The 22651-nt window shown below is 39.6% G+C and overlaps 1 protein-coding gene across 3 annotated transcripts in view; it reads left to right on the top strand.

Annotated features, from left to right (window-relative positions):
• tmem132e (transmembrane protein 132E) overlaps positions 1-22179 on the top strand; it is a 427585-nt gene extending 405406 nt beyond the window's left edge. For all 3 annotated transcript variants that reach the window (XM_013276475.3, XM_005458245.4, XM_019363885.2), the window contains 2 exons: positions 10063-10257; positions 17536-22179. In XM_013276475.3, the coding sequence (XP_013131929.1) occupies positions 10063-10257; positions 17536-18606 (1266 nt within the window). In that variant the 3' untranslated portion in view covers positions 18607-22179. The remainder of the gene's footprint in view (positions 1-10062; positions 10258-17535) is intronic.
• Positions 22180-22651: the final 472 nt, after the last annotated feature.

The following is a 22651-nucleotide window of genomic DNA, read 5'->3' as shown; positions in this document are numbered from 1 at the left end:
TTTCCACAGCGCTTCAAGAGGTATTACATTTGTATTTCATCAGTTCATCCTCTTGGAAGAGAAACGCTTTATGTTTTGTGCAAACAAGCATAAAGAGGTAAAAACATCTCGCCGCTCGTCGGTGTTAATTACCCCGATGGAAGGCATAATGAAAAATGCCCATCATGTCTGCGAGATGAAGGCGAGAGCTGGGAGAAGTCAGAGTGCAGCCAGACTAAATTGACCTGTCGTGCGAGTCCACAAAAACTAAAAACCTGGGTTCAGCTCATTACGCTCTCTGAATATTAAATCGCATTGGAAGTTTTCGGGATTCGAGTTATCTGATGTTTTTATCCATCGCTACCCCGCATGTGTTCTACAACAGCTAGGTACAACAGCTGGGTTCGAGGTGAACTGTGAATGTGCTGAAGTGTATTAATTATGCAGTGTTTACTTCTCCAAAATAGAAAATCTATTTGCTGCAGAAAAATAATAAATAATACTACTTTTTTTTAAACTTCTTCTATTTACAGTACGAGTGAATTTCCAGCTGGTTGGAGCTCTCTGTATATTCTATAAAAACAAAGATAAAACTACATCCTCACTCTTTGGAGGTCCCAAGTGGCCGCAAGAGAGGAAAAAAAAGAAAAGCTGTTTGACTTTTAGAAAATGTAAAGCGCTTTCAGTATGCGGGGTTCATAGTATAATGTCACATTCTGTTTGATAAGATTCCCCACTAGTCTCAGAAATTATTTTTATGCATACTGTGTGCATGTAGTGTCTCAATTAGTGGTAGCGGCATGCTCCTACTGCAGCTCAGCCTGCATGATTCAGACGTACTTCTACAGTGCAACTCTGACTTTCAACCAGCGAGGGTTTCTTCTGGGGTAATAAAGGATAATGAAAGTCCAACTGGAGGTTTAAATTGCCTTGCAGATCCCTGCATCAAAACCTTTGATGAAACAGGATTTAGCTTTCACTTCACAAAAAAAAGCCTATTGATAATCCTTTCTCAAGGTCTCTTTAGAGTCCTTTTCTCTCCAGACTGATGTGTAGTTTTCTGGGGGGTGGGAGGATGCTTTATTGCCTGAAAGGTGACTTGTTTTCAGATGTGTCTGTGCTGCAGCCGACACTGGGATACCCATAAAAACTACACCTAGCATGAATAAATATCCCACTTGACGTTATGTAGCATCCTACATCCCAAAGTATGATTTATTGAGCACACGATTTGAGGAGAAAAGTGCAGAGGTGTATTAAGGACAAGATGGTGGGATGCAAGTAATATGCACTAGTATGGGGGTTTTTTTTGGTGAAGAGTCACTGCCGGTCAGCGTCATTTTGCTGCTTGGGCTCACCATTGATCTTCTGTTTGCTCTAAGCGTCAGCGAAACAGCGTAAAGCCTCGCAGATCGACAGAGGAGCTTCCAGTTTAAGAACATGTTAAGTGTGACTGCTTTCCTGCTTCACTTCCCCTGCCTGCAGCACCGATGACAAATTCAGCTGGGAGCTGGGCCAGAATGAGCTGCATAACCACAGCTGACCTGTCCTCTATGGCGAGGGAAACGCAGATGAAAGACATCATCATTCATTTCTCGGCGTAGCTATGAATCAGTGCTTGTCCCTGCTTGTTAAATATAGTCAAAATAGCTCTGTTTACTTTCTGGTGGGAGGTTCTGGCTTTTCATACAATAATTATCGCCCACTGTCAGCGCGGAGAAAGTATTCTCGAGGTGAAAAGGATTTTTTGCAGTTCCACAAGCTCTTTTTTTGTTTCTGATCGGTTAGATTTTATATGAACCGCGGCAGGAGATGCAAATTGTGAATAAAATATTCACTCTGTTGTGGAAGCATTGATCACAATGGCAAGGACATACCATATGTAGAGTATTTAAAATGTACCAAAAACGATTGCTGCTTGCCTGGGCTTGATGGTGGGTGCTTAAAGTCACGACTATTACAGAGAGGGACAGAAAAGGAGAATTACAGTTATGTGTATATTGAGTTTATATTGGCACAAGCAACCTCAGATTCCAACACAGGGTGTTTAACATCTTGGGGCACATCAACTTTAACCTGTTATAGATCATAAAAAGTCGACGTTTTTAAACAAAGTTATCATCGAAGGCCTTCAGGACTGGCGGATTGTCTATTGTAAAGCAAATTGTTTGCCAGTTTAGCACAGCTCAGCTCTGTGTGAGTCATGTTTCAATTCACTGGTCCAATGTGTTCCCTTCACTTACTTTAAGTCAGTATGACCCTCTGAAGGGAAAAAAAAGATCTTACCCACCCCTGAGCTACACTAGCAACTCAGGTTATCGCCACAGTGAATCCAGTTCATATTCTGCCAAATGTGTTCTGACAAATCACTGGGAGATCGGAAATATTTTTAGCCTTGGGTTTAGGGGAGGTTGGTTGTTCTGTTATCTTAGTCTGGAGTCAGGAACTCACGCTTGATTTATGGAAAATTTAAAAACCAGTAAACATAGTCCCAACTTTTCCTTTAATCCTATCATCAGGTTAAAACAATTGAATAAATTACCATTAAAGTTGTTACTGCTGTGCCTTTTAGGCTGTAATTTTTGGCTTTTATTATTTTTTTTAGTTTAGTGCTACCAAGTCCCTGCCACAAATCAGGCACTTATTTGTGCAGTTATTTTAAGCCTTCAATGGCTCGCTTACGCTGGAGTAAAAATAGGATCGCAACAGCACCGTAAGTAATTAATGTGAGTTTTCAGTGTATGCAGATGGTCACAGATTTGTGATCGCAAACAGATTGCGTGTAAGTTGACCTTAGTCAGTCCTTAAACTGATAGCAGACAAAGTCTATCTCACTGCCATTTTATTGCTGTCGTGATGCACCAAAGTGTGCAATGTTCCCACACCTGGTTCCTGTCTTCAAAGCAACCATTTCAGAGACCAGCTCACAAGTTGCTGCACACCCTCGCAGTGATTTTAGAGGTAGTCGGCCTGAAACTGTGTTCTATAGTCTCACTGTAGTGTTCATGAATGGCAAAAATGAACATTGATTTCAATGGTCACCAAGAACTACATGTACAGGGTCATGAAAAGGCTTCTCGTCCCTTCCCGATTTCTTAGTTTCTTACATGTTTTCAAACTGTGAAACAAATGTTAATATTAGTTGAAGATAATCCAAGGAAATAAAACACAGTTTTGAGTGATGATTTCATCATATAAGGTAAAAAAAAGAAAAGAAAGAACAGAGAAAGAAACAAAAAAGAAAGCTATCCAAACATACCTGGCAGGTAATTACCCCTCTTGTTAAATTATGAATTAATTGTGGTTGACCAAATTTTTTTAAACATCCTATCTTTCCTCGTTTAAAGTTTTGGCATCCAAGAAGAGTTCCCAGGTGAAAACCACTGCTAATAAAAACGAATAGAAAAGCTTGACTGACATTTGTCCAAAAAGTTTGGAAAAATATTCTGTGGATTGACAAGACAAAAACTGAACGTTTTGGAAGAACTAAAACAGCATTTCATGAAAGAACATCATAACAGGACCATGAATTCTGCTTTCTATCAAAAAATCCTGAATGAGAATTTCCAGCCATCATTTCAAATCCTGAAGCTCAATCTTACTTGAATTATGGAGCAGGACCAAAGTCCATCTCTGAATGTTTCACCAAAACAAAATGAAGGTTTTGGAGTAGCGTAGTCAAAGTCTGGACTTAAATCAGATTGAAAAGCGTTGGCGTGACCTAAAACAGACTGTTCATTCTTCAAAACCCTCCAATGTGGCTGAATTAAAGAAATTCTGCAGAGACGAGTGATTGCAGTTTAAATGTTTGATTCCCATTCTTGGTGCCAAGGGTGGCACAACCAGTTATTAGGTGTAGAGGGCAGTTACTTTTTCATATTAAATAGCTTTTTTTCCTTAAGAAATGAAATTAGCATTTTAAAAACTGCATTTTCTATTAACTCGGGTTCTATTTCTCTAATATTCACATCTGATGATCTGAAACATGTAACTGTTACCAGTACGTCAAATAGTAAGAAACCAGGGGTAAAGACGTTTTTGCTACTCTGTATAAAATTTGATACATAAAATATAAAATACTGAAAATAAAATGTGTTAAATGTTCCCTCGTTCAGCTGTTGATTGGTGAGGAAAATGCCATTTTTAGCATTTTGTAAGTCTCCCAGAGATTTCTATTCATGCCTCCTCGATGTGCATCTGGTGATAATTAGAAAATGTTATCCTGACAACGTTCCAAACTCGTGAACTTCACTACCAGTAAACAAGAGCTGACTTTGGTGTCGTGGTCTCCTGCTTTTTTTTCCTCCATGTTTTCACAATCAGCAGCGCTCTTTCTGTGTTTACACACACATCGAATGCAACATGTAGCAGAGCCTTCTGTGGGGCTTTTCCACAGCCAGCGTTGGAAACATGGGAAATCAGTAACTGCGGTAAAAGAAAATGAGCCAATCTGAATGAGAACGAGAGACAGTTTGCTGCACTTCATAAGCAAATGCACTCAGGAATACATGACAAACATCAGAAACGCTAACAGCCAGGGAGAAATCTTTCTCCTGGGTTTTCATTTTTAATGTGTCAAAAGCAGAAACTTCATTTTCCTCCAAAAGTACCAAAAGTTCTCAGCTGCTCTCACCCCCATTATTTTGAAATCACCAGATTGCATCATTGTCACTGGAATAAATAATAAACCTGACTAGAGATGTCCTCAGTTTTTCTCATTTGACATTCTGGATAATTATTTTGAGACACATTACAAACGTCTTTTTCCTGGGACACTTGGGATTCTGGTAATATGAATTTTTAAAGGACCAGACAGAAGAATCTGCTGCTCGTGTTTATGCCAATTATTTATAGATTTAAAGCTGACAGATTCAATTAACTCGAGTACCAAAAACCATCCTCTCCTGCAACTGAGCTATTTTCAGCTTCAGACAATAAAAATTCATTTGTAACTAAATACAAACACTTAGATGTTGTTGACTAAACCGCCCTCAAACAACCAAAGTGCGATTTTTGCACATAAGAAAGTTAAGAGCAGAATCATCGTCCGTGTGCCGTAACTGAACGTAACAGACATCAACAGAATACAAATCAGGGCGTATTTGATGCTGGAGAACTAAAACCTCTGGGTTTATGATCTTTTTGATCAGCAGTAAGACTGTAAACCTACTTAAACTTAAATATACTTTTATTTATTTTTCATATAGAAACACATACTGTGAGTAACGTGCACTCTGCCACCCACCACATCCTTTATAGCTTGAACTAATTTCCCTAGATGGGAAATGTTTTTGACACACAATACTTGACAAAGCATATAAACAATTTAATGAAACAAGAAGAACGGCTGTCGCTCGTATGTAGTGATGAACACGCCTGGACATTATTTGCAGGTGTTGCCGTCATCTGGCTGTGGAAGCGAAGGCTTATTTGTGGCTCCTAGACTTTCTAAAAGTACAATAGAGCTTGAACCTTCAATTCTCCAGCTACAAGGCTTCCTATACCCACTCTACTTTTAAAACTTTCCTTTTTGAAAAAAGTATAGTCAGGGCCGGATCAGGATGACCCGTAAGCCTTTGCTATGCTGCTGTAGGCTCAGGTTGCTTGGGGACTTAAGATGATGCATTGAGCACTTCTTTACCCCGCTTTTTCCACACCTGATGTTTTTTCTTTTCTTTTGTTTTGTTCTTTCTGCATGTTATTAACTTCTTGAGATTAACGATAACTCTCATATAGTTTGTGTTTTGTCCTGTTTGTTGTGGTCTCTCTGTGCTCTTCTTTTCCCTTCTCTTTCCCCTAAACCTTCAACCACCCGCACCCCAAAGTCAGCCTGTGTCTGATAGAGGTCTCTTCCTGTTAAAAGGGAGATCTTCCTTACAGCTATCACCAAGAGCTTCCTCATAGGATATCATTTAGCTGATCATTTAGCTTTTCGCTTACAAACTTATATAAATAATACTGAATTGAATTGAATACATCTGAGCCAATCATAGCACACCTGCATGACTCAACAATTCTCATTTTCTTGGTTCGGGTAGAATGCCTGCTCTATAATAGAAGATTTAAAAAAATATCCTAATAAATGAGTGGTAATGGTACCCAGCCCCTGCAGTGCAGGAAAAGGAAAAGGGAATATTCTACCTCCAACAGCTACTAGAACTATGGAGAAGTTCCTGCGGTCCAAAGTTGACTATAAATGATATATATGGGATCCTCATTACCTTCGGAAAAACATCCATCCACAAGTCCAATGTTTGGCCCAAGGGCTTCAGAAATCCCCATCTTTCCCATCCACTCTGACATATTTATTTATTTTCCAAAAATTTGTGATCTGTACATCACCTGCTGGTGATTATGCACCTGTGTCATCATGCAATGATGGAGAATGGATGATTCATGTACAGTAAGAAGGAGTAATCGTGCCATAGACAGTGTCTTAGATATGCATCCTGGAGTAGATGACTGTTACTAACTATACCAATAAATCAGCTCTCACCAGTGCCTCTCTGGCCCCCAGTCAAAGAGCCTGCTCCATAAATCTCATTATCACATATGCAAGAATTCTCAGCGGGCACTGTGGCAGTAATCATACATAAGAACAAGTGCTAGTACAGTCTAATCATGAGCAGATGTCCACAGTTTAAACATGCACATAACAAAAAGGATGAATCGACTCATATTTATTCTCTGGGGTTTCATTTTATTTTATCTTATTTCACTTTTTGTTTTGTTTATTGTGACTTATGTGCAAAATTATGATCCTGACTGTTTATTGTTTTAATATAGAATGAGTGGGTTTTTCCCCCTTTATTATTTCATATTTCCAATATATTCCTGTGTTTTTGATTTAGTTGAAAAGTTAAAAGGTTTGATAGCTCCGTTAGATTGATGGTAAAGAATCTGTAGGCAGTATAGAATGCAGAAAAAGGGGTTTATGAGATTATTATCAGGGTGTATGTGTGCCAAATAAAGCAACAAAAATAGCTTAGACCGTGGGAGGTTCAAGCCTTCATACCAAACTTCAGCTTCAGCAGCTGATTTATAGCTCCAAGTGATTTTTTTTCTTAAGCTGAGTAAATGACAGCTGAGGAATAAATGGCTACATAATATACATTTCCAGCATGGATCATAACCGTGAACGAGATTACCTTTTTTGCCATTACAATTCTTTATTTTAAACAATCCATGTATAATATGATCCATTTGAATTGTTGAGGGGATTTTTGGGGCATAGTTGCCAATATTGATTTTAAGCAGTGTTAGCTTTTCTTTTTAGTCACTATAATTGGCCATTGAAAATATCAGCCACAGCTGACTGGAACGTGAAATAGCAGAAAATCAATTGTAAGTAAACAGATTTCCCTGGCAGAGTCGCACTCTGTCTGACCTCAGCAGGATTTATGATTAGACATGTTTTTCCGCAGAAAATGACTTCTTTTCGCTCAGGACACATCCTTCAGCTCTGTCGGCATTCATCAAACAACTTCAGGGCTTCACCTGTATTTACTCTCCTCTTAAACCAAATGAAGAAGAAATGAAAAGTGGAAATGAAAAGTTTGACAAGTCGAGCTAAATGCAAATATTTTTGTTGTTGTTCCCAAAAAGAGAGTGATCCATCATGCAGCTGAGTTTTCCTCCTGAAAAAAAAGTTTTTTAAAGTTTTTTCTTCTTCTTTTCTTTTAATTCATCCATCTACTATCATGCCTTAGGGTTCTGCACATTGGTGTATTTGTGTGGCTGCATGTGTGCATGTTTCTGGGTGCCCAGCGAACCATAACTCTCTTTTCTGGCGCATTAATCCATCACAGGCAAACAATATGGAATATGGATATGGAAGTGGAATTTGACTGCAGAATTTAATAGCTGCGTAGAAGATTTTTTCCCCCCCTCTTATTTTTAGCCCGTATGCATTTACCGGTATGAAAGATTACTTTCTGTTTCTTTATAAAATATTCAACAATACTTTAGTAACTTTATAATACTTTACTGTGATATGAATGCGCCATAGAGGGAAAACTGTGTGTGTATGGGAAGCACATTCAAACGCAGAGCAGCTCTCAGAGCAGCATGTAACTGATGCCAGCCATTAACCTCCGTAGGTTAAAAGGACATTAGCAAAGAACACTGTATCATTACTGTATTAAGGCGACGCAAAGTTTGACATCACATCTAATTAGCCCGGACTGCTACGTTGTAACAGTGCCATGACTAAGAAAATAAAAGTGAAAGTGTCATTGGAGGTGATAACATGAAGTTGGGGAATGTGAATAGTGTTTATTTAAGATAATAAATGGCATTAATAGTCTGAAACAGCTAATAAATACCTTTTTAATTTGTTTCTATTATGGGAGTTTTCCTTTCAAGCACAACAGAACTCATAAAGAATCAAACCCAAATTAATAAAACCAGACACCTGCAGATGCATCTGCTTCCACTGATGACTTGGCTCAAGCCTTCATACGACAAATTGCATAACAAATTATTGCTCCAAATTATGCAGCACTTAGATGTGAGCCAAAGGCAACCAAACAGTGAAGAGCCATTTTATTTACCCCTCCCCCCCTTTTTTTTTAATCAGTTGATGGATTTATTTGAATCCAGATTAACGACGTGCACCACAGGGCAATATTTTTAATTAAGCGATGTCACCCTGAAATATCCCCATCTGATTACCTGTGATTACGAACAAGAGTGTCTTTCTATTAGAAGCTTTCTGGGATTATATGTTTAAATATGCAAAAAATAGAGCACATTTTTGGAAAGATGTACTTTTTTTCCTGAAATGTTTTTGTTCTGTCCATCTCAGATTATCCTGTGTATATCTACAAAGTTCAGGGTCTCAAATAATGGTGAGATGCATAAATACTCCAGAAAAGTATTTTATTGCTGACGGAAGCAGGGTGTGTTTTTTGGTGCAGTTTGGTGCGGAGTGGACCATATCAGCCGAAGACTGCAAATTGTATTAACTAGTGCCTGTACCTAACTGCAAAACTCAGAAATAAAGAATTTTTTAAAAAAAATGCAAAAAAATAGGCATTTATCTAAATATGTTCTAATGATTTTTTTTTTCCAGAACAGTAACCTGAAATTGAAGTCAGGCTTAAAGTTGTGCCTTTTTTCAAATTAGTCATTGCTCTTTTATCACCTAATAAATCAATGAATACTGTAAACACACAGTTGTTTTTGCATTTTATTTGGTGAATGTGAAATAATCCCTTTATAAAAAATAGAAAATAATGACAGGTATTAGCAAGAAAAGTACAATTTTGCACATTAAAAAAGAACAACAACAAAAAAGTGTTGTGTTTTAATCTGTGTCTCACTTTAACCAACAAATCAGCCAAACTTTGAGCTTTGACTTTTTTGTTTTAGCAGCATGACGTTTGTATCGCTGGGCTTAGCTGACTTGCCGTTTCAAGGTTGCACTTGATGGTGACTGGAAAAGCTTGTCAGAGCACCAAACTCATCTCAGGTCTAGCTTCACATGCCTTTTGACTCTGGCTGGAGTTATAAAATGGTTGAGAGGAAAAGATTTCCCCGTCTGACTCTAAGGACAAGGCCACTGCTTCACTGAATGACTCTTTACTTTGTTCCCGTCCCTCGTGACCTCTGGTTGCAATTGCAAAGTGAAATGATGATATTTTAAAAGTGCTTAAACTACTGGGTGCAGAGGCATCGTCAAAAGCACAGGATTACCCGCAGAGGCAGGACAGAATCTTTAAATGGTTTTGGCATTTCATTTGATGACACTTAGATGGGCAGAAGTGTTTTCTGCTAACAGTGACTTTGATAGCGTGCGGTTGCATCTTCGAATTGTGCCTTGTGTCTGGTTGATGATAGATTCTGTCTCGAGTGTGCCTTTTTTTTAGGTTTGTTTTCTCACTGTGATAGACAGGGAGGCATTGACACATGGATTGTAGATGCACTGGAACAAACAACAGCACAAAGCACTTTAATCCAAAAGTGGCTTGTCATGGGCTTTATGAGCTTCAGAGAGACAATAAAGCTGTTGTCTATTCTGGACTTAAACGATGTCCCTGTGTCATGTGGGGATGCAATAAAAGCACATCTTTTTCTCTGCAGGTGGAGTCTCCTCTGGCAGTGGATGCAGTATTAGGAGAGGCGGCATTCTCGGTCACAGATGACAAGGTTTCCATCACAGAGCTGCGTGTTCACGCCATTTCAGGCCTGACCCTGTCACTGCAGCCCAGCCCCGGCAACAGCCACACCATGGTGGCCAAGGCAACTGGAATCCAGACACTCACTGCTCCCAAACAGGTACAGACACAAGTTATCACACAGTGCAGAGTCATTGTGCATTTTTAAACTGCTTTACTGTTAGGTTGAAAATCAATCCGCAACCTCAGATGAGCCAAAAACTGCAGGTTCTCAAAGGGGAAGGAATTCCCAGAGTTCACAGTAAAATTACCAACTTTACTTCAACTCTTCATCTAGTTCTACAGCTTTACAGGAATTTCACTTCTTTAAATTGTATCACGTTCTGCAGTTATTACTCAGACTTACGCTGCTATGAGAGAAACGTGTGCTCGGTGTCACCTCTACTAATTTGAGTCACTGAACTCGACTTCTCAACTGCATTTCTAGTGTTGTTACAGTTTTGCTTTACTGCTGGTTTACTGTGGTTAATTTATTAGAAGCTAATCTAAAAAGGTGTTTCACTCCTGCCGAGTGAAATTCTTCTACCTTCTTTTGTATGTTATGTAACACTAATTAGCGGTTATCTACAAATCCCTAAATCCTATAACAACTTTAAGCTGTGATTTTAAAAAAAAAAGAAAAGAAAAGAAGAAATGCCAGAATGATGCTGAAGTAAACAATGCCAAGTCTTTTCCATTTCACTGAAAAATTCATCCTAATTGGAGGTTGGCTGAAAAATGACCCTCGCTGCAGATGTTTGGTGTTGTTGGTCTTGTGGTATACGCAATTTCCTGGATCATTTCTAATTCAGAGCTTACAAAAACAAACAAAATACCAACACACTTGTCCAATTAAACTGGCATGGCAATAGAACTGTGCTCTATTTAAAACCTGTATTTTAGGTACATATTAAATCATCTGAAAAAACAAGATAGTACACACTCTTATTTAAGTTCTGAATATAATCCCAAAACCAGTTGAGTATTCCCATTACCAACAGCTTAATTCAGTAGCTGAATAGGAGCCTGGATTATGTGCTACTGACTAACACCTAGCTCTTACCATTTTCCTTATTTATGTATCCAGACTGGTGAGATTAAGTTTACTTGTAAATATCATCAACGTAGTGCATTTAGACATGAAGACATGGACAACATAACCTGCTCAAGTTCAAACCGAGCATCAGAATAGGGAAGAAAGGTGATTGAAGGGTTCAGCTGTTTATCTGTTGGGATTTTTCCACCCAACCGTCTCTGGTGTTTGCAGAGAATGGTCTAAAAAAGAGAAAATATTCAATGAACAGCAGTTCTCTGGGTGACAATGCTTTCATTTTCACCAAAGCTCAGAGGAGAATAGCGAGACTGCTTCAAGCTGATAGGAATGCAACAGTAATTTAAATAGCTACTAGTTACAACTGAGGTATGCTAAAGAGCATCTCTGAATGCACAACGCTTTGAACCTTGAAGCTGATGGGGTACAGCAGCAGAAAACTACACCAGGTGCCACTCCTGTCAGCTAAGAGCAGGAAACTGTGGCTATAATTCACGAGACTCAACAAAATTGGACAACAGACGATTAGAAAAACATTGCCTGGTCTGATAAAACTCAACTTTCAGACCCTGCCATCTGCGGCTTTCAGATGGCAGGGTCAGAATTTGGCATAGACAACACGAAACCATGGATCTGTTCTGCCTTGTATCAACAGTTCAGGCTGGTAGTGTTGGTATAATGCTCTCAGGCATATTTTCTTGCCACACTTTGGACCCTTTAGTGCCAATCTAGCATCTTTTAAACAGCATAGCCTTTCTAAATATTGTTGCTGACCATGTTCATGTCTTTATGACCACAATCTGTCCATCTTCTGATGGCTGTCTGCAGCCATGTCACAAAGTTCACATCATCTCAAACTAGTTTCTTGGACATTTCAGTGAATTCACTGTACTCAAATATATGGAAGCCCGCTTCCGCCACATAAAAAAAAAAGTATCCAGAACTTGAAATTTTGAGTTCTCTTTCTTGAAATTTCAACGTATTAACTCGAAATTTGACTTAACTCGAAATTTTGAGAAAACTAATTAGAAATTTTGAGGTGGCTCTGCCAATTGGTAATCTACGTGAATGACGTCATTTTCTTGTTACCCGGAAGGATATTCCGCAAAGGAATGTGCACTCAAAACCAGATAGCAACAAATTTGTGCTTTCGAGAGTACGTTTGCTGATAGTAACGCCATGTGATTCAGTTAATAACACAAGGATTTCATCATTTGTGAAGCCATGCTGAAAATACTCAGCAATTTGTGCATTCATGACTGGCTGTAATACTGGTAGCTTAGTTGTAGCATTTGTAGCTGAGGGCTTCAGCTTCCGGGTAACAAGGAAATGACGTCATTCAAGCAGATTACAGATTGGCAGCGCTAAGTCGAAATTTTGAGTTACTTTTCTCAAAATTTTTAATTATTAAGTTGAAATTTTGAGAAAATAACTCGAAATTTTGAGAAAGATAACTCAAAAACTCAAGTTATGGATACTTTTTTTTTTAAGTGGCGGAAATGAGCTTCCATACAAATAGCCTCCACAGTCACCAGATCTCAATCAAACGCTGTCAGTCCAGCATCTTCGGGATATGGTGGAACAGGAGAGTCACATCATGGATGTGCAGCAAACAACTACAGCAACTGTGTGGTGCTCTCATGCCAATGTGGACCATCTACACCATGAAGAATTTTAAAAACAGGAGTCTAACCCAGTACTACCGAGGTGTACTTTATTAAATGTCCAATGAGTGGACATCAGTCAGGACGTACTAGTTTGATTTTTTAACAAAACAGGAGCTTGGTACATCCTGTTCATGTCGCTAGTTTGTTGCAGGTGTAACACGCAACATAGACAACAAAACTATTTCCATGCTAAATGTTTTAAACTGAACCCAGCATTGTTAGCAAGGGCACCATGTGAGGGCAGCTGCAGAGAACTAATAAGTATCCTTGGTCCTATTATATTACAAAACTGCATATTAGCCAAGCCTGGCAAAACACTTCTGATACGTCCAAATACATTTCCCAAAATGGATTTTATTGCTCAAGTGAAAAGCACGAAGATGTCTGTGTAAGGGGGGGAAAGTCTTTGCCGCTGTTTCTTCACACGGGAGCAAGAGTCTCTGCAATTCTCAGCTAAGAATTAATTGGCAGCCCTGCTTCACCCCGGGAGAAATGTGTGTATGTGTGCATCTGACTCCTTCTCCTGCTTTGCCCTTTCTCTGGCCTGCAAGTTGCTAAAAATGCAACGACAACCACATCAGGCATCAGTGAGAGAGAAGCGAGCATTAAATTCCAATTTTTCTTGCTTTCCGCTTCTTGGCCACCTTGAAATTTAATTATTGTAATGTATTGTCCTAAGTGCTCTCCAAGGCCGGGCCATAAAAGGCAGCCAATTCCTCTGCCGGCAAACCTCTCAGAGGACTACTGGAGCTATTTCAAGCCATTTGATTCCGTTTCACAGGAAAACTTTCTAAATGTCCTCTATTACTCCAGAAATGAATGAAACACATAAACTATGTATGCAGCGAGTTGGACAATCAAGGTCTCTTTGCATTATTCTGTTCCACATGACAAAGTTCAATCCTCTTTGAACTGAAACACTTCAGCGTTTAAGGGATCTTTGTAAACCACTCCTGTTGCTATGATCTGCTCATTGTTGCTGCGTAACGAAAAAGTATGTCAGTAAAGAGTTTAGAAATCTGAACACATCGCACTTCTACATCTTAAATTGATGCAAATATCACAGAATCATATTTGCACTGCTTATGCATATTTTATCATCCAAGCTGTTCATGTTGCGTTTACATCCATATATATATTTCTAGATGCCATAAAATAAAAGCTTGAGAGAGTTACTTTACTATCATCCATATTGGTAGCTTTATTAATATCGTCTTGTGGAGATCAAAGAGTTTTGCTTACTATTGCAATATCCACATGTCAGTTCTGAGAAAACACAGAGACACCATTAAAATTCTTTCTCCACTAAAGTGATCAGTGTAGTTGTTCTCCCAGGTGTTACAATCAAGGGCGAAGGCATCCATGAAGAGGAGAACTGAGGTTGAACAGAGGACATGAATTTTTGACAGTGGAGTGTTGTTTCAAATAAAACATGGCAAGCTGCTCACTTACTTTCATCTCAGAAATTCTTGAAAAGGTAATTCTAAAACAGCTGGGTGATCATCTGCAGAGGAATGGTTTATTTGAGGAGTTTCGGTCAGGGTTTAGAGTCCAGCACAGTACAGAAACAGCACTAGTGAAAGTTAAGAATGATCTTCTTATGACCTCTGACTGTGGACTCATCTCTATGATCGTTTTGCTAGATCTCAGTGCAGCGTTCAGTACCAATGACCACAATACAGTCCCCAACCTTTTTTGTGCCACGGACTGGTTTAATATCAGACAATATTTTCACGGACCGACCTTTAAGGTGTCGCAGATAAATACAACAAAATAAAATGATACGACCAAAACAAAAACTGTTGTATTTTGTAAATATAATAATAAATGCGAATTCACTGTGTAATTGTGTAATTTTATTAGCAGCGTCCTCCTGAAACGCGCCACTAACATTGAGAGTAACGTTTTCCTCTCTGCCCCTTAATACTCTCTGGTCGCTATGGTAATGCGTAAATATTTCTTTCAAAATAAGACACACAACTACAACACGGGAAAAGACTCAGGGAAACCGAGTTAACGATAAAAACCCTGAAAACCATAAATTTCACACTGGAGCCTCGTCTCTAGTGGTCCCCAACCCCCAGGCCACGGACCGGGGGTTGACCGGGTCCGGGTTGGGGACCCTTAGCTTATTGTATTTGACCCTAAAAATCTTATAAAGATGAGGTCTAGCCCAATACTTTGTCTTGATAGCATTATCGTGTCGTCCAGTAGCTATGCGAGGAGTCATTTTTTTTACTATAATATGTCCTTCAGAAAGCAAATTAAACAAATATGTAGGACTTTCATTTACACATCTCTTTAGATTAGCAACATCCTGTCTCAAAGCTAAAACTATTATAATTTATTATTATCAGGTCACTGTTAAAGCTCCCTAAAAAGCCTCCAGTCAATCTAAAACAATACTGTGACAATACTGACAGGGACTAGAAAAAGAGAACATATTTCTCCAATATTAGCGTCTCTTCCCTGGCTCCCTGTTACATGCAAAATTGGATTTAAAATCCTTCTCTTCATATACAAGGTTTTGAATAATCAGGCCCATCTTACCTTAAAGACTCCATAGTATCACCCCAATTGTGTACTTTGCTGTCAGACTGCTTTTGCTTTTGGTTCTTAGAGTTTCCCTTAATCTTCTTATCAAAATATTAGTTTACACAGTTTATGTTTATGTCTGAGCCACTAAGGACTGCATGATGATGGTGAACAATGTTAATGAAAATGTAGACGGGTAGAATGACACCCGAATAGCACATTAAAGGACCCTAAACCAATCTGTTAGAGGCTTGGACCCAAAAATAGGGTTGATATTCCCCCACACACACGCAGATTCCCTCCATTCTTCCAAACCAAAAATTTTTTTTTTCCTTCTGTGCATTTGTTCTGCACCTACAAACAAAATCTTCCCTCTTTGTCAGTTTTTCCTAATGGTTGGTTCCTGATGTTTAGGCAAGCTGTGAACAAAGGGGACTGTCAAATGCATCCTTGATTATATGGACACCAATGTTGTGGTTTATTCTGCAGCAGATGAATGTTGTCAGGTAACTGCCGTGTTGGCAGTGGCACCCAGGCTTTTTATCCAATTTCTCTATAGGGGAGAGCAGACAGCGAAGAGTGATAGAAAATACAAAAATAAAACCAACACAAGAAGCAAACACAAAGAGACGGACTCATCATTTGGAGCACACACCACTGCTGTATGCGCCTCATCTGTCTGTGCTGCCGAACGAACCTGCGTTGTAGCCTTCAGGACAACACAGTCATTTCTTTGCCACCCCTTCCTCCTCTGTGCTCGCAAGTGGTTCGCTTGTGTGCACATCAGAGGCAGGCCGTTTTGTGTCCATGTCAAGGCTTGTACTGAGCAAGGGGCACTGCGGATGCTCACAAATGCTCTGGAGATTTAGGAATTGGAGCAAGTCCAGGGCTTCAAAGGCTCAGTTGGGAACAGGCATTCAAATCACGATCAATGCCGTGAAATAACAGGATGAACTGTTTAAATATTCTTTGGTGAGGAATAAACATCTACAGAATGGGTAATTGTTTTATCAAAATTAGACCTTTGCTTCACCTTGCCCATCAGTCGTCTCTCATCTTGATAAGCGTTGTTATTAACTCATAAATAAAGGGTCATCCTGTGTTCTGCTATTACTCATACTAGTATTTAACAAAAGCAAGCTTTCGAGCAGATACTGTACTTCACACAAAATAAATGGATTTTCTGTATTTGGTAAAACTAACACATAGCATCATCATTATCTTAAATTTATTTCTGCTTGAGATGGACAAAAATCTTTTTGGTTTGTTTTTTAAGTGGATCTATTACGTTCGTTTCCAACGTTTTTTTTTTAATTGTGGGACTTTAATTTTCAAAATAAACCTTGTTTATTTCACACTGGGTGTTGGTGCAGCTCCTCAATCCATCCACTGCTTGTAACAAGCTGTTATATATAGAAGCTTGTTTCCACTGCTAAATATATATATAAGTACATTTATATTTTGAGGGACATTTTGAGATAATAAATTTCGACTTGGCTCTGCTGGGCAGACGTGTGCTTCCACAGTTTTAGCTCGTCTCCCATTAAGGATGCTGTCTTCTGATTGGCTGATGAGTGGGGTACTGTGCTGACAGTTGATGACTAATATCACCATATTAGGGATAACTGTTCTTTACTGCATCGTACAGATGCAAGAGTTGAAAATTTGTGTTTAGACCAGTCTGAAACCTGTCGAATGGCTACAAGTGGGGACGTAAACTGACCTCAACATTGAACTTGGGGTGTATTTAATATAAGCATCCATCATTGCTTAGTGTGTATAGATGTTACCCTAAATAAGGAAAAACACAATATGTGCAAGAATAATCACAGCTGTTTCTTAATATAAAGTAAGTGCAGCTTGTTTATTGATTGGTACAAATTTGTGACTTTTGCTTCTATTTTGGTGCAGTTTTTTATGTTCTTGACTTACTTTCCCCTGATATATTTATTGCTTTGAAATGTTTGAATTTGAATAATGTTTCTTTTTGTTTTTCTCACGAACCACAAGTCAAATTACATTCACAATGAAAGAAAATCTTGATTTTAGGTTTTTTTCAGTTGATGCATTTGACATTTTGATACTGAAACAAGAAAAAGTTATTTTCTAGAAATTGAAAATGTATTTCTCTGTTTTTCTCTGACAGGAGGCCAGTTTGTCTGTCTGGATGCTCTTTAGTGACAACACAGCCGCCACTCTGACTTACTTTGATCCCAAAGACTACAACCTCAATGCCTCCACATTGCATGACAAAGTTGTGTCAGTATCCCAGGAGCCTCAGCAACGCTGGCCCGTGGTGGTGGCAGAAGGAGAAGGATCTGGCGAGATGGTGCGTGTGGAGATGACCATCTGTGAGGCCTGCCAGAAGACCAAACGCAAAAGCGTCATCGCATCTGCTGCAGTTTACGTCAAGGTCCGCTTTGGCCCCGAGGAGGACTCTGAGGAAGAGGCGACCACAGAGGGGGAGATCGAGCTGGCACCCGTCACCAGGCGTCCAATCGTCGATCCGAACATTAGTGGACGAATTTATGAGACATCTAACGAGCAGCCTGCCAGTGTTCCCATTGATTACACCAATTTACCTACTATGAGTATCCAAGAGCAACCAACTGAGGGTGAAGAAGAGGAGGAGGAAGACTTTGTGCATTCGCCTCGCAACATGACTGACCTTGAGATTGGCATGTACGCTTTACTGGGAGTCTTCTGCCTGGCCATTTTAGTCTTTCTCATCAACTGCATTGTCTTTGTGCTTAAATACCGCCATAAGCGGATCCCACCTGAGGGTCAGGCCAACATGGATCACTCCCACCACTGGGTGTTCCTGGGAAACGGCCAGCCGCTGAGGGCCCAGTGTGATCTGTCACCACAGCAAGTGGAAAGTCCCACTAACCCTCTGGAGGGCGTACAGACTTGTTGCCACGGGGACCACCACAGCAGTGGCAGTTCCCAGACTAGCGTTCAAAGCCAGGTACACGGAAGGGGTGACGGCAGCTCTGGGGGCTCTACGAAGGAGAACGGCGAGGATGCCAGTTCACCCACCTCGAAGCGCAAGCGAGTCAAGTTCACCACTTTTACCACCCTTCCCACAGAGGAGCTGCCCTATAACTCCATCCCGATAGCAGATGAAGAGGACATTCAGTGGGTTTGCCAGGATATGGGCTTTCAAGACCCAGAGGAACTGCACGATTACATGCGCAGAATAAAAGAAATAGCCTGAGATAAGAGGTGCAGCGTCGAGCCCCACTCTCGGCTTTCTAAGAAGAACGTTCCTTTCTATTTTTCTCTTTTACACCTAAGTGAAAGATAATTTTTTCACAGACTAAAAGGTCAACTGTTGTTTTGGTTAGTTTCTTTTAGTTTGCACAGTGCTGTAATCTCATACACGCTCACACAGAGGAGGACGCGAGGAAGCCAAAGACCTGACCAGAGGATCTCAATTGCTAGAGAAATCTGTAAATCTTGGCTATAGCAAACCTGTTTCACTGGGAAGCCGAGCCGAGGGCTGACGAGAGAGCTGCTGCGGCTCTCTTATTTTCAGGATCTGATTTCAATGAAAGCCTGATACGGACAGGTGTACGGTCGCGGTATGGTACCGGTCGTGCTTCGGGGGCTCGGTGGGACTCTGCAGTACTGTACCTATTCCAAACAAAGAGGCCTTTGATGAGCAAATAACTGTCAAAGACTCTCATGAAAGCTATGTTTAAAAAAAAAAATCGTATTTTTTCTTTTTCTTTATTTTCTTTGTTTTTTGCCAAAGTAGGAAAAGCGTTCTTTTAATGGCAAAACGTTCTTCATGGTTGTTCTTGGTGCGGCACACTCATGATTTGTACTCATGTTCATTCCTTACATTTTTCTACATTTCATAGGTAGTCAAAAGCAGTGCCCTACTACTAGTAGTCCTCATGGTCCTGAACAAATCTTAATGCCTTATGATAAAAAAAAATGGTCACAGTTCACTTCATATATCAGCGCGGACACTCTGTTTTCTCACGACGGCTAGAGACAGTGTAGTAAGAGCTACTATGTAAAATACTACGACTGCTCTCGAGCATGAGGTATAAATACAAAGAGCTTGTGCATTGCGAGGATCTCTAACAGTCTTTGCATGGAAGGGGATCTTGAGGCACAATCAGCAACTTTTTTTTCCAAATTTGTAAATGTTTATATTGTAATTATATAATCATTCATACACATAACTAAACTGAATATGTTATCATGCATTACACGCATGCCATGTCATTCCAGGCCAGGCCAGGCCAGGCTAACATACATGCAGACATTCCTCTCTAGTATATGTATATATTGCATCGAGCTGGAGCCAGTTCCAGCTCGAACATTCAACAAGCTGCTTACTCCAAGGTAGAAGAGTGGAAGCTGGTTGAAGTCTTGAATATTTTATAGTCTTGTGGTGGGCTGATGGTTCCCCTCGGTAATGTCACAACAGAACTGTAGATTTTTAATAAATGGTATCACATCTGACTGTTGAACGAGGGGATTTGCTATGCATCAGACTTGTAATAGATTCTAATCTTTTGATGATTTACTTCCCTTCCCCAAGTTTGGCTGGCCCTCCAGCCTTTTGGAAAAATAAAAAGAAGAACTTCTAATGGAAACATTCTCACTGAGCACAAGATCCTCTAAACTCTGCAGGAAACGCCATCCATCCTTAAAGGTGGTTACAGAATAAATCATTGATTTTCTTCCATCATTTAAATCATGACCATCCCATGCTGTCACACTGTTTTCAAACACACCTTTATGTGGGCCCTGTTTCGATTCTCTATTCCGGTGAACTTGTGTGTAGAGGTCACAAATTTACTTCAAATATGAACAGTGCCAGAGCGTAGTAGCTTTTGCGGGGAAAATACTAAATGTGCTTCTGTTACTCCAGCTGTGAGGATGATATGGGTGCGGGTGTGAGATCATGTAAATGTACCTCAGGCTTTACTGACAAATCAAAGCGGTTGAAATCAACACAGCCTAAGTGTTGTTGTGCAGAAGTGTTAATTGCTGTCTTTTAAATGTTTACTGACGTGGCTTTCAGGTAAGCTCAAGTAGAAAAAAAATGAAAGCTCTGGAGGGTTTCGAGGGAGCGTAAAATATCTGAAGACTGAAAACATCACCAGGCAGACAGATGCATAGTAACTGGGAGCAGGGCTGATAGTATTTTTAATTACACTTGCCCTGTTAGCTTGTCTGCTTTTTAGTACTTAGAGAGAATAACTAGAGACGACTTTAAAGGTTGATGTTATTCCAGCTCTGATCTCACATAAAATAAGTTCTTTTCAGGACTAATGAGACAAGCACGAGATTTAAAAAATGGCTTTCCATGTAACTCTGCTTAACTTCTGTAGTGTGCATCTAAGGGCTTGGAGTTTTCTTTTGTGTTAACTGTCTAATTTGGATCCTGCAAATAAGCAAACAAATGTGACATGCTTCTTTTTGTGGCTCTATTTGTCACTCAAAATGTATTTTGTTGCCATTTTACCTGCCTTTAAGACCCTGGAAAGGGTCTGGGTAAAGACCCAATCCAGAATTCCTCTCACTGTGGAAGCTGTTATGCAAATACCAGCTTCATCAGATGAAAATATAGAAGTAAAGACTTTGACTTTTCTTTAACTTTTGCTTTTTTTTCACTGATTGACAATCTGACGACACGGTCGCTCGTAGCAACACTGTAAATACAAAAGCTGGCTTCTATTCTTTACTTTATTTCCCATTAGAAAACCACATGTTTCAACACTCAATGTGACTACCTATCAGCAACTGGATTAATGCTTTCAAGGGCCGGTTCACCACAAAATAAATACAGAAACATATTTTAAAATATATGGTATGTGGTATTTCCAGTTATAGAGATATCAGCAGGAGTATTGTTCTCCTTCTCTTGAATATAATGAAACCAGATGGCACTTGTCTTGAGGCGCTCAAGGTTGTTAAAACCTCAACAGCAATGTCTGTTTCAGAAATCATGAACCAGTTCCTCGAAAAAACCTCTACAAACTTTGCTTGGAGTGATTTCTTCTTTAAACTATTTTCTTTCTACTGTCTGCAAACACTAAAAAAGAAGCGTGCAGCTAGTTAACATTGCAGCTTAGCTGTTAATGAAGGCTTGACGCTATTTATGTTGTTTACATCATGTCACTCTGTCACTAGGGTGTGCCTCTTGTCATGGGAGATTGATGCTGTCTTCTGCACAGTGATATGGTTGGAGGGTGTAGTTGGGTGGAGAGAAAATAGTTCCTGCTGTACATGAAAGTGCGCACCACAAGGTTTGTGGATCGTTTTGTGTAATCAGGTCATGATCTATGTGATGAGAGCTTTTTTTTTTTCTATAAAACTGGAAAATGACATGGTTAAGTAGCACTCCAACCCAGAGGAAAAAATATGTCAAGTTTATTTTAGGGTGAACTGTCCCTTTTAATTCTTGTCTGAAAGTGGGCGTGAGATTATTTCTCATCACTAAACTGTACTGTTCCATATATTACTTGTATATAGACCCACAGTCGATCTACATAAATCCTGGATTGGGACTTTAAGGGTTTGATTTGCTGCATGCCCTCTCTGTGTTCCATGTGGTTGAAAAGAATAATGACCAACTCTGGTTTTTAATAATTTTTAAATCTGTGTTATCGGCTACAAACGAGACGACGTTCATGACGGTCCAAGCCCGACCTCCTTCAGCTACGACATCGACATGTTTTCCTATGAACTAGAGAGAAAAATCAGTGTGTTTGAGTTTTGACTTCAAATGACGGTCTCTCAGGATGAATGTAGAATTCCTAACTAAGCCTGGTTCTTTTGTGATTAGTGTTAACCTGGTTAGTCTGATCTGGTGACTTTACAGATTAAGTGTCTAATAGCAGCTTCGGTTTTCACGTGTTTCTTTTCCCCCTCCCCTCGCTGATGTACTCACGCAGTATTTAATACGCGTTATTTTTATTATGATTTTTACATCTTCCAGTCCCTTCCTGCTTTGGCAAAGTGTAGATATTTCTCATTTTGTAACTTCTTCAAGCTGCTAATAGAAACTTAGACTGCTTATAACATGTAAATGAAGATTTTGAATTGTATCCCCACCCTCACCCCCGCCCATGGTGAAATGTGCACAACGTGCACGGCTCGGTTGGCTGTGCCAAGTAACCACCACACTGACTATAATATTGTAATGTACAGAGCACTGTTAAATTTCCTGTATTCTCTTGAAAGCAAACCCTTGTATTTTCCCGTTATATGTAAAGTACTAAAGAAAATGCAATACA

Source organism: Oreochromis niloticus, linkage group LG10, assembly GCF_001858045.2.
Source record: "Oreochromis niloticus isolate F11D_XX linkage group LG10, O_niloticus_UMD_NMBU, whole genome shotgun sequence".
NCBI classification, from domain to species: Eukaryota; Metazoa; Chordata; class Actinopteri; order Cichliformes; family Cichlidae; genus Oreochromis; species Oreochromis niloticus.
Note: the sequence above shows the minus strand (reverse complement) of the source record. Positions and strands in the feature narration are given on the sequence as shown.